General features: G+C 51.1%; 1 protein-coding gene across 1 annotated transcript in view; it reads left to right on the forward strand.

Moving 5' to 3' along the window:
* Window positions 1-1,645: 1,645 nt before the first annotated feature.
* LOC122387385 overlaps window positions 1,646-14,023 on the forward strand; it is a 155,609-nt gene continuing 143,231 nt past the window's right edge. Inside the window, exon 1 of the mRNA XM_043377535.1 lies at window positions 1,646-1,657. Coding sequence (XP_043233470.1) covers window positions 1,646-1,657 — 12 coding nt within the window. The remainder of the gene's footprint in view (window positions 1,658-14,023) is intronic.

Here is a 14,023-nt window from a genome sequence, read left to right on the forward strand (position 1 = left end):
ACAGGGCTCTAAGCCCATTAAACGCCCGATAACAAATTCTAAGCTGATAATGACGGCATGTTTGCCCACAGCATCATATATCGATGTAAAACAATGTTAAGATGCGTGATCCTCTTGTCGAGAAAACAAGTCGGATCAGTAGCTGCAACATGAAGGATTAGCGTCAAAAGACCAGCTTCTCTGCGCGCTGTGGCTGTCGATATATTTGTAATCTCAGTGTGCTAAGCGACACATGTTGGGACAGGTAGAAGAGTTCACGCTTCTTTTTTGTGCAATCGACCACAACAATCCCGACGAAACCCACCAGCGACCCAAGTGTGACCTGACCGTTTTGCTGCCGGCGACGCTACCAACCAAACACATCCGCGACGTGCTTAATACCGGCCAGCTTTCGTCGACAATCAAGATAAATGTGCGAAGTTTAGCTAAATGCCTACTTACCGAAATAGCCCTACGGCGCGGCGCCTGCGTCTCTCTAACCGCACAGCACCGCTGTCAGACATTGAGCGCCGGATGTGGAGTGTGGTTTTAATTCCGTCGCCTCTGTACCCCGTCATCCTTTCGATTTCGCTCGGCGAGGTGGCGGGCTCCCGGCCGGGCCTCCCGTGGTCTGCCCGCCCAGTGACGGGAACTAAGCGTTTGGTCGACCGGGTCCATTTCTCAGTGCCCTCTCGTGAATGAGCTCGACGACCGCGGAGGCCACCCAGATAACTCCATGTCAGTACCCCTGACAGTGAGGGAACTCCGGCGCGTGGCCGTGCGCCCTTGACTAGTCTCTCCAGCCAGCGGCGGTGGGCGCCAGGTCCTCCCACCCCAACCCGGCAGCGTGCCTCACATCAAACCGGCCGCTCTGCTGTCTGAAGGACACCGCTCTCTGCCGACCACGCCGGATCTAACCGCCGGGCAGGGTGGTCTCCAATCTGAGCCCTATCAGAAGTTCGCGTGAGCCACGAAAGCCCCGCCCTGGCGCGGCAGCGGCGGGTCGGCCTCGAGTAGTCCTGGTGGCGGGCCTCTGAACGCTGCCACAGAGGCTCAGACGCGGCACCAAGTGGCGGCTTCTTGGAGATTGTGCCGGTGTTTCGCAGAGCTCCTCAAAAGGCACGGCAGATCCGATGACAAGGACTAGCGTGATTAACTGTACCTCATGGAGGCTTACGCTCTGCAGATGAGTTCTGGCCACGGTGTGATGTTTGTTTCTCAATTGGTTGAATAGCTATGATTCACCCTGATCGTCTGGATTCTCATGCGGTCTGAAGCTGCCGATCCGCCCTGATCCACTGATCAAAGCCGTTCTTCCAGTGCACAGTGACTGGTCCACCTGATTCAGTGGGCTAAGCGCCGTTGCGCTGCCGCCGCCTTATACGTCCCGCGTCAGTTAGTGCGCCTAATTGGACGACACGTGTTTCAGTGACGGGCCGTCATCCGATCCGTCAACCGCTGCAGGCTGGCGGCGCCGGCGTCATGCGAAGGTCCGCAGTGACAGACAGTGGTGGGGCGGTGATTTTTGGGTCGGACCGCGGCGCTGCGCATGGCTCGACCAAGGCCACCCTCACGGGGGCACGACTTTGGTCAGGGCGGCTTGCCGAATGTTAGGGGTCTATCCTAGCGAATTTACGCACGACTGGCGGGTCACGCTGCCTCCGCCATGTCAGCGCTGGTCAGCAGCGGTCAGCACCGGTCAGCACGTCCCGGGTCAGCGTTGCTGGACACGTCAGCACGTCAGCTCAGGCGCCACTGCCGTGTCAGTGTTGGCGTTCTCAAGGTGTCGCAGTGTCAGCTGTGACCCAGCGCTCATGTCAACACGCGTGGCGTTAGGTTCCTCCGGCCGCTCGGTGTCAGAATGCTGACCCGACTGTCGACTTGGATTGACACACGTCAACTGATACCCGCAGCGCGAGACGTCTCAATAAAACTCGACATCCTTCAGCCCCGCATGACTCGCGGTCCGTTCGCGTATAGCCTTCCAGCGATGCAGCGACGGCGCTCCTACTCTTCCCCTGTCAGTCATGCAATCCCGTCAGATACCTGCCTCATGCCGCGCGTGCCTCGTCTGTCGTTGATCCTCTGCTCAGCTGCATCCCATTCTCTGCATGCGGTGCATGCCGACGCACGCTGGCTCGCTCTGGTCAAACCGGTGTCATAACGCGCATGCCGACCTTCCAATTACGCTTGCTACGGCTGCCCCGCGGCCGGCGTAAATTATACGATCGAGTTTGATGACACCAGTGGAGGTATGCGGGGGCGATCAGCGTTTGGATGAGCGATTGGGTAATGATCGTCTGTCCAGTCTGTCTGTCTCACTTGTTGGTAGCTGAACGTTGACCTGCCAGCACAGTGCCAAATTTAGCTAGCCTTTATCGGCGCGCGTTACTCCATGCTCTGACCGTTGTGTGCCCGGGGGCCGATTTTAGCCGGCACTGTGAGTTCATACATACTGGTTCCGATACCGCACTATTCGCGCCGCTCCCGATTGGCCTCGGCATATGACGTGTGACGTCACTGACGCCACTGATGTGCCGATAGTGATGTGCCATGGGTCGAACTGAGAGCCATCGATAGCCGGGCGGCACTGGAGGTCACGTATGGGAGCCTGTGCGGGCCTTTTGGAAGATAGCCGTCACTCGGCAGGCTCACTCGTGATCGGCGTGAGAGCAGAGCGGGATCTGGCGGCTGCTGAATGGAATGCTGCACCGATCTGAGGCCTCTGTTCCCATTGCAAGGCCAAACTTCCGGAAAAGTTCCTGCAAAAATGTGAAAGATATAACCGTTATATTGATGTCTAATGCAGAGATGGCTGTGATTTGATCATTCGGAGGCACAGTCCGCTGAATTTGTTGATGATCGTCGTCCTTTGTTTTGTAGTGCCGGTCACGTTTTGGGATTCTTATGCAGGATCAAATGACGTTGTTTCATGCCAGTAATATTAAAAATTAAGCTCACGATCCGTTTGTGGTAAACTGGAATTGGAAGGGTCCCTTGCACATAAGTCAAGGTGGTACTAAACTCGCGCTGAAAGCTGTGAGGTATACTGGATATCAGTGTCATAAATTATATTGTCGTCCAAACGGCAACATCTATCCTCGTTCTATGAACTAACATAAGTCAACTTACACTCTGCAGACAAATACGAACGGTAAGATTGGGCGATATTCCAATAAGGTGGTGCACCCTGTCGATGTGACGTTCGTTCTCTACCGATGGCTCCTCTGATTATTTGTGGCCCCCATTGTATGTGACGGGATCGTTTTAATCTACAGCAAATCTAAGCTGCAGAAAAGACCGCTTGTTTTCGAGTTCGTTTCCGCAGAGCGTAGTCTAACAAAGCTGCGCGCATGCAACGATTTATTTGTGAGTTGCGTAGAACAGGTAGTTTGTGGGATCCAAGAGGCCACTTTGAGCTATGTTGATGCTCTGTGGATCTGGACAGACATAGAGGCTCTCCACAGCCCAGCAGGTGACTGCTGAGCTCATGGTCTCCAGAATAATCCCTGAACCTGCTCCGAGCTGAGCAGTGAGCCGACAGTCTGTGCATTAAGCATCTTCACAACACTGGCGTAATTCTACAGCGCGAGATCCGCGATGGATCGCCTTCATCGTTTTACGTTTATTTTCGGGCAGTTGTTTGCGACTGTGAGACATTATTTGAAGCCTGATGTTTGATGTAACGAGCTGAGATGAGCATCAGAAAGCATGAACTCAGTTTTACTGTAAACGGAAGCGATGGTTCGCTTGAAAAGACCATTTGTCACTTGCCCGTGACCAGTCTCTTTTCACTTTTACACGAATCCTCGCTAAGCTTGACGCTTACAAAGGATTCCATGTTTAGCGCCTTTCTCCACGTCACATTCCGACATCGCTTCTGTTTGAAGAAGCGTGACTGAAACATGGCTCGACTACCTCAGTAGTTGGATGTGTCACTTGTGTACGGTTAGATGTCACTTTATCGCCAAACGGCCTGTTAGCAACTCGATTGCACCATTCGGGCAGTTCTGTCAAAATTCTTTTGTGCTGTCAAAATTCTGTTTTGTCACATCATAACAGATATCTTGTTATTCGGAGCTCCGTAAAACGACTTATGTCTGGATTTAAAGGACAACAGGCATTTTCATTAAAGGTAGTGTGCCAGCTTTCCTGGACCGTATGGAGTTAATGGCCCAGATAAGGAGAACCGGATTTTTAGAACTTATCCATACCTTCAAAACTCATGGAAACGTCTTTTGAGTACCCCAGTGCGAAATTCGCCCCGACGGGTTGTCGGTCGTACCCCAACCACATTTCACACCACTATGAACAATAAATGCACACACTGAAATCGCTATTACCGATAGACTCATCCAATCAAGTTTCGATAAACCCGTTCATCATCATCTCCTGCGGTTTCGAACACGCCTGTTAGGTGGTGCGGTAGACCGCGCCCAAAGCCAGGGCCAAGGCTATAGGCCAGGGCCCCGGTAACGTGAGGTAGCCGAGTCGGGGCAGCGTGCGCTGACCCAAGCCGGGGCCGCGCGTCCTCCCGGTGTCATGTGATAGCCCGGGGCTGCCCGCGGGGATGCGGTAGACCGCGCCCAAAGCCGCGGCCCCGGCTTGGGTCAGCGCACGCTGCCCCGACTCGGCTACCTCACGTTACCGGGGCCCTGGCTTTGGGCGCAGCTTCTGCTCATACTTTGTGGTGCGGTGGTGGTGCGTCGGGCCGCGCGCTCTGACTTCGGCCAAGAAAAATGCGTCAGCTGATCATTGTCATTTCTGCCACTTTCATGTGGTGAGATGGGGTCATAACTTTAGAGACGGCTGTTTCATATCAATTATTTTACAGAAAATAATATTTCAAACCATAAATTAATGTTCGACAGCCAAATTAAAGAAACAATACCAATACAGGCTTACAGTTTAAGTTCGACATTGTGTTGTCTACGATTAGACAGCTGATAACTCATTTCCGTACGTCGTAACTCTATAATGACCTTTGCTTATTGTCACATGTGCGCCGCATTCGCGATTGTTGCCGACGCCTGTTTGCAGGTGAGCCCACTACAGTTGTTATACATATCGAAAAACCGATAAACTTTTAGGCGAAAAAAGCACTATTCCAGGCCCATTTTTGATTTTTTTTGCGATATTAGGTAAAAACAGAAGCTTCTAATCCTAGGAAAAATAAAATGGGAAATCTTTTAAAGGTGGCACACTACCTTTAAACCGATTTTATGCTCGTGCGCGGGTTATTCTGACCTCTTTGTATTTTATTAACCGGCACGCCTCCGGCTATTCCTCCCATCCTCCCGATATACTGCCGTCTTCTCGACTGGTCCTCCCATCTTCCCGGCTGGTCCTCTCGTCCTCCCGTCTTCCGGGATAGTCCTCCCGTCATCCCCCAGTCTTCCCGTCTTCCCGACTGGTCCTCCCGTCCTCCCGTCTTCCGGGATGGTCCTCCCGTGCTCCCGGCTTGTCCTCGCGGCCATCGGGACCGTTCGTCTCGCTCGGCCGTGCCCACTGGGCTGGAAAATCGCCCGTAAAAGGTGAGGGGTTGTTGACTTCAGATCGGTCACATTTCTGGCCGCGGAACCCTCGTTCTTCCAATTGTGCGTGAAGAGGTTGAAGAGGTCCTTAGCATCAATATCTGTGTCGAACGGAGATTTGGCCCAGTTAAGTTTTGATACGCGTGAGATAGCGTTGGATATAGTGCAACCAACCCTTTTTTAAGTCGAAAGATATGCGTTGAGCATTTTGTATAATGTAGTTTGCCAGGTAACCGTGTCTTAAGCTCAAGCTGTGGCTGCAGGTTCGAGCTCAGCTATTAAGTGAAAGTTGAAGCTAAAGCTTAGTCGCGGCTGGTTTTTACATTGATGAGTTGTGAATAAGATATCCTTGTCAGGCAACATTTCAACAGAGCCGTTATTAATTTGGATAAGCTGCCACTCCCACCAAGTTATTTTTAATTTCATTGAATGAACTTTTCGTGTTACGCTGAGATATGTCATGTGGTAGCAATTTTCTTTCTTATTTAATGCCTACTTATTTGCTCTTCATTTATGTTGAAATGCGCTTATCCCTGGAAAATTACTAAAATAATTACGTACCTGTCATTGCTCTGACTTTTAATGTTTCCCTGGCCCTCGGGAAGTACTAACTTACGATGCGGTGAAAAGCTGATCCATCAACTCGTCTGATTGTTTCCCCATCTGACTGCTTGTTCTGTTGTTTATCTTCTTTTGTTGCGTCGCCCCGATTTGCCTCCGCAGCAGCCGCTGAAGCCGGTAACTTGGGTCGGCTTCCCGGACGTCACTCCTTGTCGTCCGTTCATGTTTGTCTTTCCTTACACGTGTTTAAAGCCGGACGGTGTATGAGTGGCTCATGAAAGCCACTTCCGAAACAACTGAGTTAAGTTGACCAGGGTGACGCACCCGAGGAGTGGTTCAGCTATGACGAACCTCTGAGTTTTGCATTTATTTACGAGAGTGGCATGTCATAATCTTGTTGACTTTGGTATTTCAATGGATCTTTTCGATTAACTTGAACACTCTAGCATATTGCGTTGGTGCTTTAAAGAATTAAAAAGTAATAGTTAACCGTTTATTCCACGCCGCCTGACTTTCGTTCGTCATCCATCCAGTTCGTCGAAGCCATTCCGTTTAAATAATGTGTCAGCGTGCCGCCGCCGCGTCGTGCACCCCTCGCCGTCTTCCGCCGCGCCAGGCTACGCGCTTCCCACGGTCATTATGGTAATTAGCCACGTCACGCGTGTGGTGATGGGTTCGGCGTGTGCTGGAGCCGGCAGAACCGTGCACTTCTGGCTGTGGGCTGTGGCTGCGAATTGACTGCGGTAACCGGGAAGTGGGCGGGTGCTTCGACAGGTCGCACCCCCAGGTCAGCCCTCTGGCCCCGGCGCCCTGTCAGCGATGGTGTTACCATGTTGGCTAAGACGGTGTCGGTCTTGTTACAGTCACCTCGCCAGACCTGTGGTTAACACCGTCAGAACTGTTCTGCAATGTTTCTCCCGCGCCGCCAATGCCGTCACCGCGTCACAGTCGCGCTTCCGCGTCGGCCTCGCTGCTCACACAGCCTCAACGATCCCACCACGCTACCCGCAGATGGAACGGTCGCCTAATGCAATATGCTTGCTTCATAGACAAACTGAGCTAATAGTTTACGACTGGCGTTTGTCAAACTCCGGACCATTCCAATTGTAAGAAGCCGCTGCTCGTAATGTGTGGGATAATCATCATCGTGTGAGGTGTTATCACTCAACGTCTGCAACATGTGACCCCCCAAGTTGCTTGGGGCACGGTGATCCCGACGGTGGGTGTTTGGTAGTGTGTCAATACTTTCAATGTGGCTGTGCGGGGCTGACTGCAGTTCAAAGGTAGAGCGTTTTCGAGAACTGATAAATGGACGTCTAAGGCTGTCTTTGCGTGATACTCTAAACCATAGTCAACCTGGGTTATATCAACCTACTGTCAAGAGAGTGGGAGTGGCAGCTACAGCATTTCTTATTGCTCTTGGTGTCATCCATTCCACATTCACCGGTCTCTAAGGATTTGACAAATATCGGAGTCTGGCCGCGTCTTCCGGACCTTGTCGACCTGCGCTGCTCCTCGTCGCTTGTGCGCCGCGAACGTCAGAGTTCACTGCGGCGTGAGTGGCGCTCAGGCGACAACCGTGACGCGGCAGAGACACGGTGCAGCCGTCTCCCACATCACTCAGGTGCTAGGTCACCGCTCGGGTCCCAGCTGAGGCCGGCGCCAGTGCCGTTACTCTGCGCCGCTCGCCTCGAGCTTCCGTGACCGGTCAGTCACGCTACAGTGGTGACACCGCCGAAATGTCACCCGAGGTGCCTGCTGTTGTTGTGTTCCTTGCGTACCATTCAAATATGTCGGAGATTGCTCTCGTGGATGCTTTAGGGCTCACCCACGGGTCACCGAAGGTCTCGGCCAGCATACGAGCAGTGAAAGATTAGCTTTAGTTATCTGTGGCTGGTGGATAATTGATGAACAAAAGCCCAGTAAACGGAGCAAGCGTCTCTCACAAATGACCCGAGACTCGTAACATCGGGCCACGATTATGGCGAGGGTCAAGACCACCTGGCTAAACGAAACCTCCCCAATTGTCACCCAATTGGGTTTAATTCCTACCCAGGGCGCTTGGCACGCCCGGGAGCGACTACGTCCAGCGCCCCAGGGACTCAGAGGCAGCTGGGTGGGTGGTTCTGCCGCCGGCTATCATTATTGGGTTGGGATGAGGAGGAGGGAGAAGGGGTCAGATGCTGCCGGAGGGGATACAGCAGCACCTCCTGCTGAGGGTCATTCCAGCGCGTCTGACCCGACCTGACCCCGGTGCTCCGGCCTCTGGCGGCAGGCCGATAGGCGGTGTATCGTGTGACCTCGAGTTTTATGTGCCCTCCGCATGGTACGGTGGAGGCGGGCCTGTTTTGATAGGGCCTGGCTGCTTTGAGCGGTGCGTCAGGCGAATACATCACATCGCTATCGCTTCTCGGGGAGCGAGGGCATCGCACAGTAGGATCACCTCGCCGGCTGGCGGAGGCAAGGGTAGCGCTCCAGTCATTAGTTTTCTGGACAGCGTGTCAATGAGAGGAAGTCGGTGGAAATCCGGCAGTCCTGTCGACGCTCGGCCAGTCACGCCGCCAAATGGAGTCTCATTTCCGCCCGTGATGTCTGGATTTATGGCGGTTTCCTCCGGCGAGTCACTGCGAATGCTCCAGTACGGACTGTATGTCGGTGCAGGCCCGGTGTCAATGTGTCAGGTGTCACCGAGGAAATGGCCAAAGACGGTGAGCGGGGAGTGGCCATCATATGCGATATTCGCGTGTCACCACAGGACAAGGTCGTATAACTGCATGACCGGAGGATCATATGCCACAGCTCGGTGTCGCACAAAACAGGAAAACGTCGCACTACTGCCACAGTGTGCAAGCCCTCGCCATCAAACTGTGCACATTTTGGGATAGGCGGGGTCGTGGGGCGCACGATGGAAGCTCCCTTTGCGGAATGCCACCACAGCCTATTGTCGTCCGCAGCTTAGCGTGATCTTATCCGGGACCACCCTTGTGCAATCCCACGCAAATTTCGGGCTTAGTTTCACCTCAGCGCCGTTTTCTCTGCTCGCCGCGCAGATCCCGCTGGAGCCTGCTGTGTTGGGCGCGGCCCACTCCGCACAATCTATATCGAATCGGACATATCGCGCCCATCGCTGCCGTAATATGATACCGGCCAGACACCTCTCCTCAGGTGGACCCGCGGCGCCCGGAGCGCCCGTCAAACCCTCGTGACCCTCCGGACGAGAGACACACCTGGATTCATTCAGCCATGAGCGACGCGCCCGCTGCGTCGGCCGGACTCGTCTCGACCGCCCATTATACCCCCGTCCGACAGAGTTTGGCAACACTCTCCGATTTCCTCGACACGCCCGTATTAGCCACCGTATTAGCCACCCAGTGTCTGTGTCCTTTCACGGTTGGGTGACGGCGCGTCGGCCGTCGGCCGCCGGCGCTTTCGTAACGCCCTCCACGAGCGGCGCGCCGCTCGCGTCGCCTGTCGCTCGGACACGTCGCTGCCCGGTGGTCGGCAGTGGCGCTCGCCGGTTTGGGGGACCGTGACGAGCCATGTAATGCGATATGCACGATCGGAGACGCTGGCGTAACGTGTGGACGGCTGACTGGACACGACGAGGGGGGGGGGGTGAGAACGGGCGGCGACACGCCGTGGTCGACGCTGTGGACGGGGCGGGGCCGACTGTGGGCTGACTGGGAGTGGTCACCGGTCAGTGGTCACTGATCATGGTAACGTTGCCGGGATGCGGTTAAATTGCGACCAACGAGCGGTTAATCATCGATCCACCACTGGTCTAATGTGAACTGAAAGGAATAAGTGATGGTGACGTAATAGTTACCGAGTGGTCAGCGATGTAGACCGACCGGTCATCGCCTCAACTCGAAAATAACCAGCGATCTAGATGGTCAGGGTCGAGTCTGGTTTCGACAGAGTTTCTGGGCTACTAGTGGTGGTAATGCTATTCATTGGATGTGTTTTAGTTCGGTAACAGCCGGGGGTTTTAAATATAGGTCTCGGCCTTCAGGGAGGAGAGTAAGAAGCGATAATATCGATAATGACCAAAGGCTCCATGCGGTTTGAAGGTGCTCCGAAATCACCCAGAATTAGGTGGATGTTTGTCAAAACATGTTACTTCACACTGCACATTGTTGTAAGCATTTTTACCTTATTTTGAACGACAATTGAACGCGATTTATCTTGCTCAAAGAAATGATATTTATAAGTCCCTTTCATAACATTTTTAGGTGAATGTAAGTAACAGATTAGCGTTATTTCGCGATTTTTTTTATAGTGAATATTGCCGAAGCATCTATGATAGAATGTTTAATAAAATGGCCATAATTGCACCTCTTAAAAAATGACAGCAATGACAAGATAATGAAAGGATGACTATTGGAGAACCTTGGTATAATTTCATATCACTAAATTTTATCGATTTGTGCTCCATATGTAGATGAGGTTAATGCAAAATTGTTGTCACTTGTAACAGCGGCGATTTTATGGAGTCTATTTATCATCCTTTGTCTTGCGCTCCTCCCACGACTGAAGTGCCTATAGCTGTAGTGGAAAGCTGAATCGATGTGAATTGCACGGTTCCGTGATTCAAACAACTGCGTCATCCATGGATGCACTTAGATTATTATTTTGGGTGCATTATAGACGCGGAAGTCCGTGCGAGCAACACCAGAAATGTGAATGCAGACACTAAGAAATGAAAATATGAACACTCCTAAATCCTATAGTCTCATTGGAGGAGACAAAATGGCTATATCTTTTTGCTGAAAAGATATGGCTACCCTAATAACTTCTAACTGAAGCGATATTCTAATTTATAATCCAGGAACTCAAATTAAAACATTTCGATAGCACGAAAGCTGGAATCAGATTTCATGAACCAAGATCTCATTAAAAACATCATCCTATGCCGACATGCTTAAAATGATAATACTGCACTGGAATATCCCTATTTCATTTCCCAAATTATTATTGACGCGTTACTTAAATTATTTAATTTTTATGTGGTGTTCGGTGCTAGGTATATTCATGATGTCTAACTCGCAATCCCGTCGATTCTATTTATGTAATGCTGGTATGGTACCGAGCCTATTGGAATAAATATGATAGCCAAATATTACTATTGGACGACCACATTCGCTCGTTCCGATAAACTTCTTTCATATTTGTGATATAACCATTGTGAGGTGCCGTCAGAGGCGAGACAGCTTTTTTGTCCCCAGTTCCGACCATGAAGTCGCCTAAATCCGCGCCCAAACTGACCATGAGTTGTCACAAAGCCAAATCAGAACAATAATGGCCGACTTCTCCGGAAATTGAGCCCACGGTCATACCTCCGCCAGATCTGTCTCTACATTTTCAAAGAGAACACTCACAGTTTTAAGATAGAATGGGGCAGAGCTCTATCTCTCTGTTTCATGGGGTTCTTGTTATTTGATTGGTAAACTTCCCGCGGTAGCACGGATGGATGGAAATTTTGCTGAGAGGTCATATGAATTTGAATTTGAAGATGATGGCACCAACACGGCCTTGATAAACAGCTGTTAAGTTTTGAAAAAAAAAAAACGGAAGAATTCTGCTCTACATGCCGGCAGCTGCAGCTGCCTCGGGGCGAGGCCATGGCAGTGACGCCGGCAGCTGAGACGGACGGTTGAGATTAGTATCTCCAACTACCTGAGTGTCTCATAGACAGCCAGACTCCTGCCATCACTTTGCGCCCACCATCTCTATACCGGAGCAGCTGGCTGTCCATGAGCCCCCGATACACCCCCGTGACGGACCTTGAGCTCTCGGACCCGAGTGTGGCTAAGATACATTCCTACATCAGCCAGCGTCCTTCGTTGGTCAGTTAGAGGGCCGCGCCGCACTCTGATCCGATTTACCCGCTTTTGACGGATCCCGACCGGTAAAAATTGAGCCGAGAGGCGGCCCGGCGGCGCCAGCGGTGCTGCGTGCGGGGAACGGAGCGGGCCGCACGTGGGGAGGATTAGGTCCGAGCTAGCATGGCGGTGCTCTGTGATGCACGCCGTTGTCGCCGCACCAGCCGTGGGGGAGATGATCTGAGCTCACCGTGCCTTCATGGGCTGTCTTGAACATTTGACGTCGTCGGATAAGAGGGCTGCTTTCAGAACATCGATTGGTTTCATACGTCTATCTATGGATGCCAATGACTAATATGAACTACGAGTTTTGCGCCAGTTTGCATTCGAGGTATGGTTATACACAGTTTCGTGATTTTCTGCTTTCTTAGTGTATGGTGTTGGAGAAGATATTGCGCACTGCATCTGCGCTTTACTGAACATTTATTGGGGTGATACATTCTATTGTATATTGATCTATTGTATACAGCGACCACAAATGATCGCGCAGTTCGCCTTATAAATTCATCAGTGATACCACTGGAAGGATTTTCCATTGATGTTTTCCATAAACATGACTTGGTTCGAACTGCGTACGTTAGCTTCGGATAAATAATTCAATTTCCTTTTACCAAGAATATCTCGAGGGTTTTCTTCCATCGAAGAGTGAATTACCAAATCTGGAGAGCCGGAATGCTGCACCAAGCTCTTGTGGTTTCTGGTTCCGTTGGTTCCTCGTTTCGCATTGTTTTCTCTTTCTGTGAGAGTTCGCATGCGTCAACTGTTTTCCAGCAGCCGGCTTAAACGTTCGGTAATGACTGTGTCTGGCATGTTGGTTGGTTTGTCTGGCATGTTTTGTACCCGGGTGCGGTGTCAAATTAAGCCGATTAGCTGTATTCGACTAACGGTGAAATGTAGGCTCCGCATGCCTCGCGGTGTGGTCTGTGCCCCCGCGAGAAATGAGAGGCTGTTCTCCGGGCTTCGTGATTAGTTATTAACTACAGACGAGCTTTGATGCTGTGATGGAGCGTCTGTTCGAACCTCTGTTGATACGAAGATGTAAATAGAATGGGTCCTTCTGGACAGCAGCTTGCTGCAGCGTCAAACATCTTATTACAAAAATATCACTGTTTCATACGCATGCAATGGAGAAGATTCAACTCAAATCTGTAGTTCTTCCAAAATAATCTGACCGCCTAGTTTGAACCATTTCGTATGCATTATAGCTAACGTTATACGCACCCGTCTAACTCAACACCATCAGTTGGGCAGGCTCACACCCGACCAATAAACCCGGGGAGGGGGTGGTTTGCTATCCATACACGCTCGTTTTCCCCCGCATGCCTTAGCCCTTCATCCGTCCCGCTCAACAGCACTGATCACGGGGCTGTATCTCACGAGAGTTCGCGCTATCTCTCTCCTAGCAACAGGCACGGAACTGGGATCGTCCAAAACTCATGGGCGGTATGTGTTGTGCATGCTCGGACTGCACTAAGTCGCTGGGCGTTCTGTGCTGAACCGGTATCCAATGTGTAAATAGGGCCGATGTCATGAGATGGTGGCATGCCGTTTACATGATATCGCATTCACGTGGATGTGTCTTAGGAGGATTACACGAGTTGCAGGTCAGACTTATGCTCAACTACGCTGTGCTTTGTCGTTAAGAGGATGATATACGTCCTTGTATGTAGAGCTGATTCCTCTCTTGATTACTGAAACTATGATGGATAGCACGTTTCTTCGAAAAACGGCTAATATTGTATCGTTTAAACATATAGAAAAAGTCGGGCAGGCACATACAATAAAAGTATCTATGTTTCCTTAACTTTTATTTGTTATCGAAATTTGCGAGCGAGCTCATGAAGGGCATCGTTTATGTGTGAAGAAACTGGTGGTAAGACATTACTCTTTTTAGTGATGCGTAATAACACCGTCTTCATGGCGCATTTGTTATTTAAATAGTCCAATGCTTCATCTTCGTTATGACACCATGCATATATTAACACGGTGCATGATCTATGTGCAGTATGCTTGCAATGAATTTGTTTCGTTATACAGTACTGTTACATGCATTAGCATTGTCATAAT

The sequence above is a fragment of the Amphibalanus amphitrite genome, unplaced genomic scaffold, assembly GCF_019059575.1.
Source record: "Amphibalanus amphitrite isolate SeventyFive unplaced genomic scaffold, NRLGWU_Aamphi_draft 000285F_arrow, whole genome shotgun sequence".
NCBI classification, from domain to species: domain Eukaryota; kingdom Metazoa; phylum Arthropoda; class Thecostraca; order Balanomorpha; family Balanidae; genus Amphibalanus; species Amphibalanus amphitrite.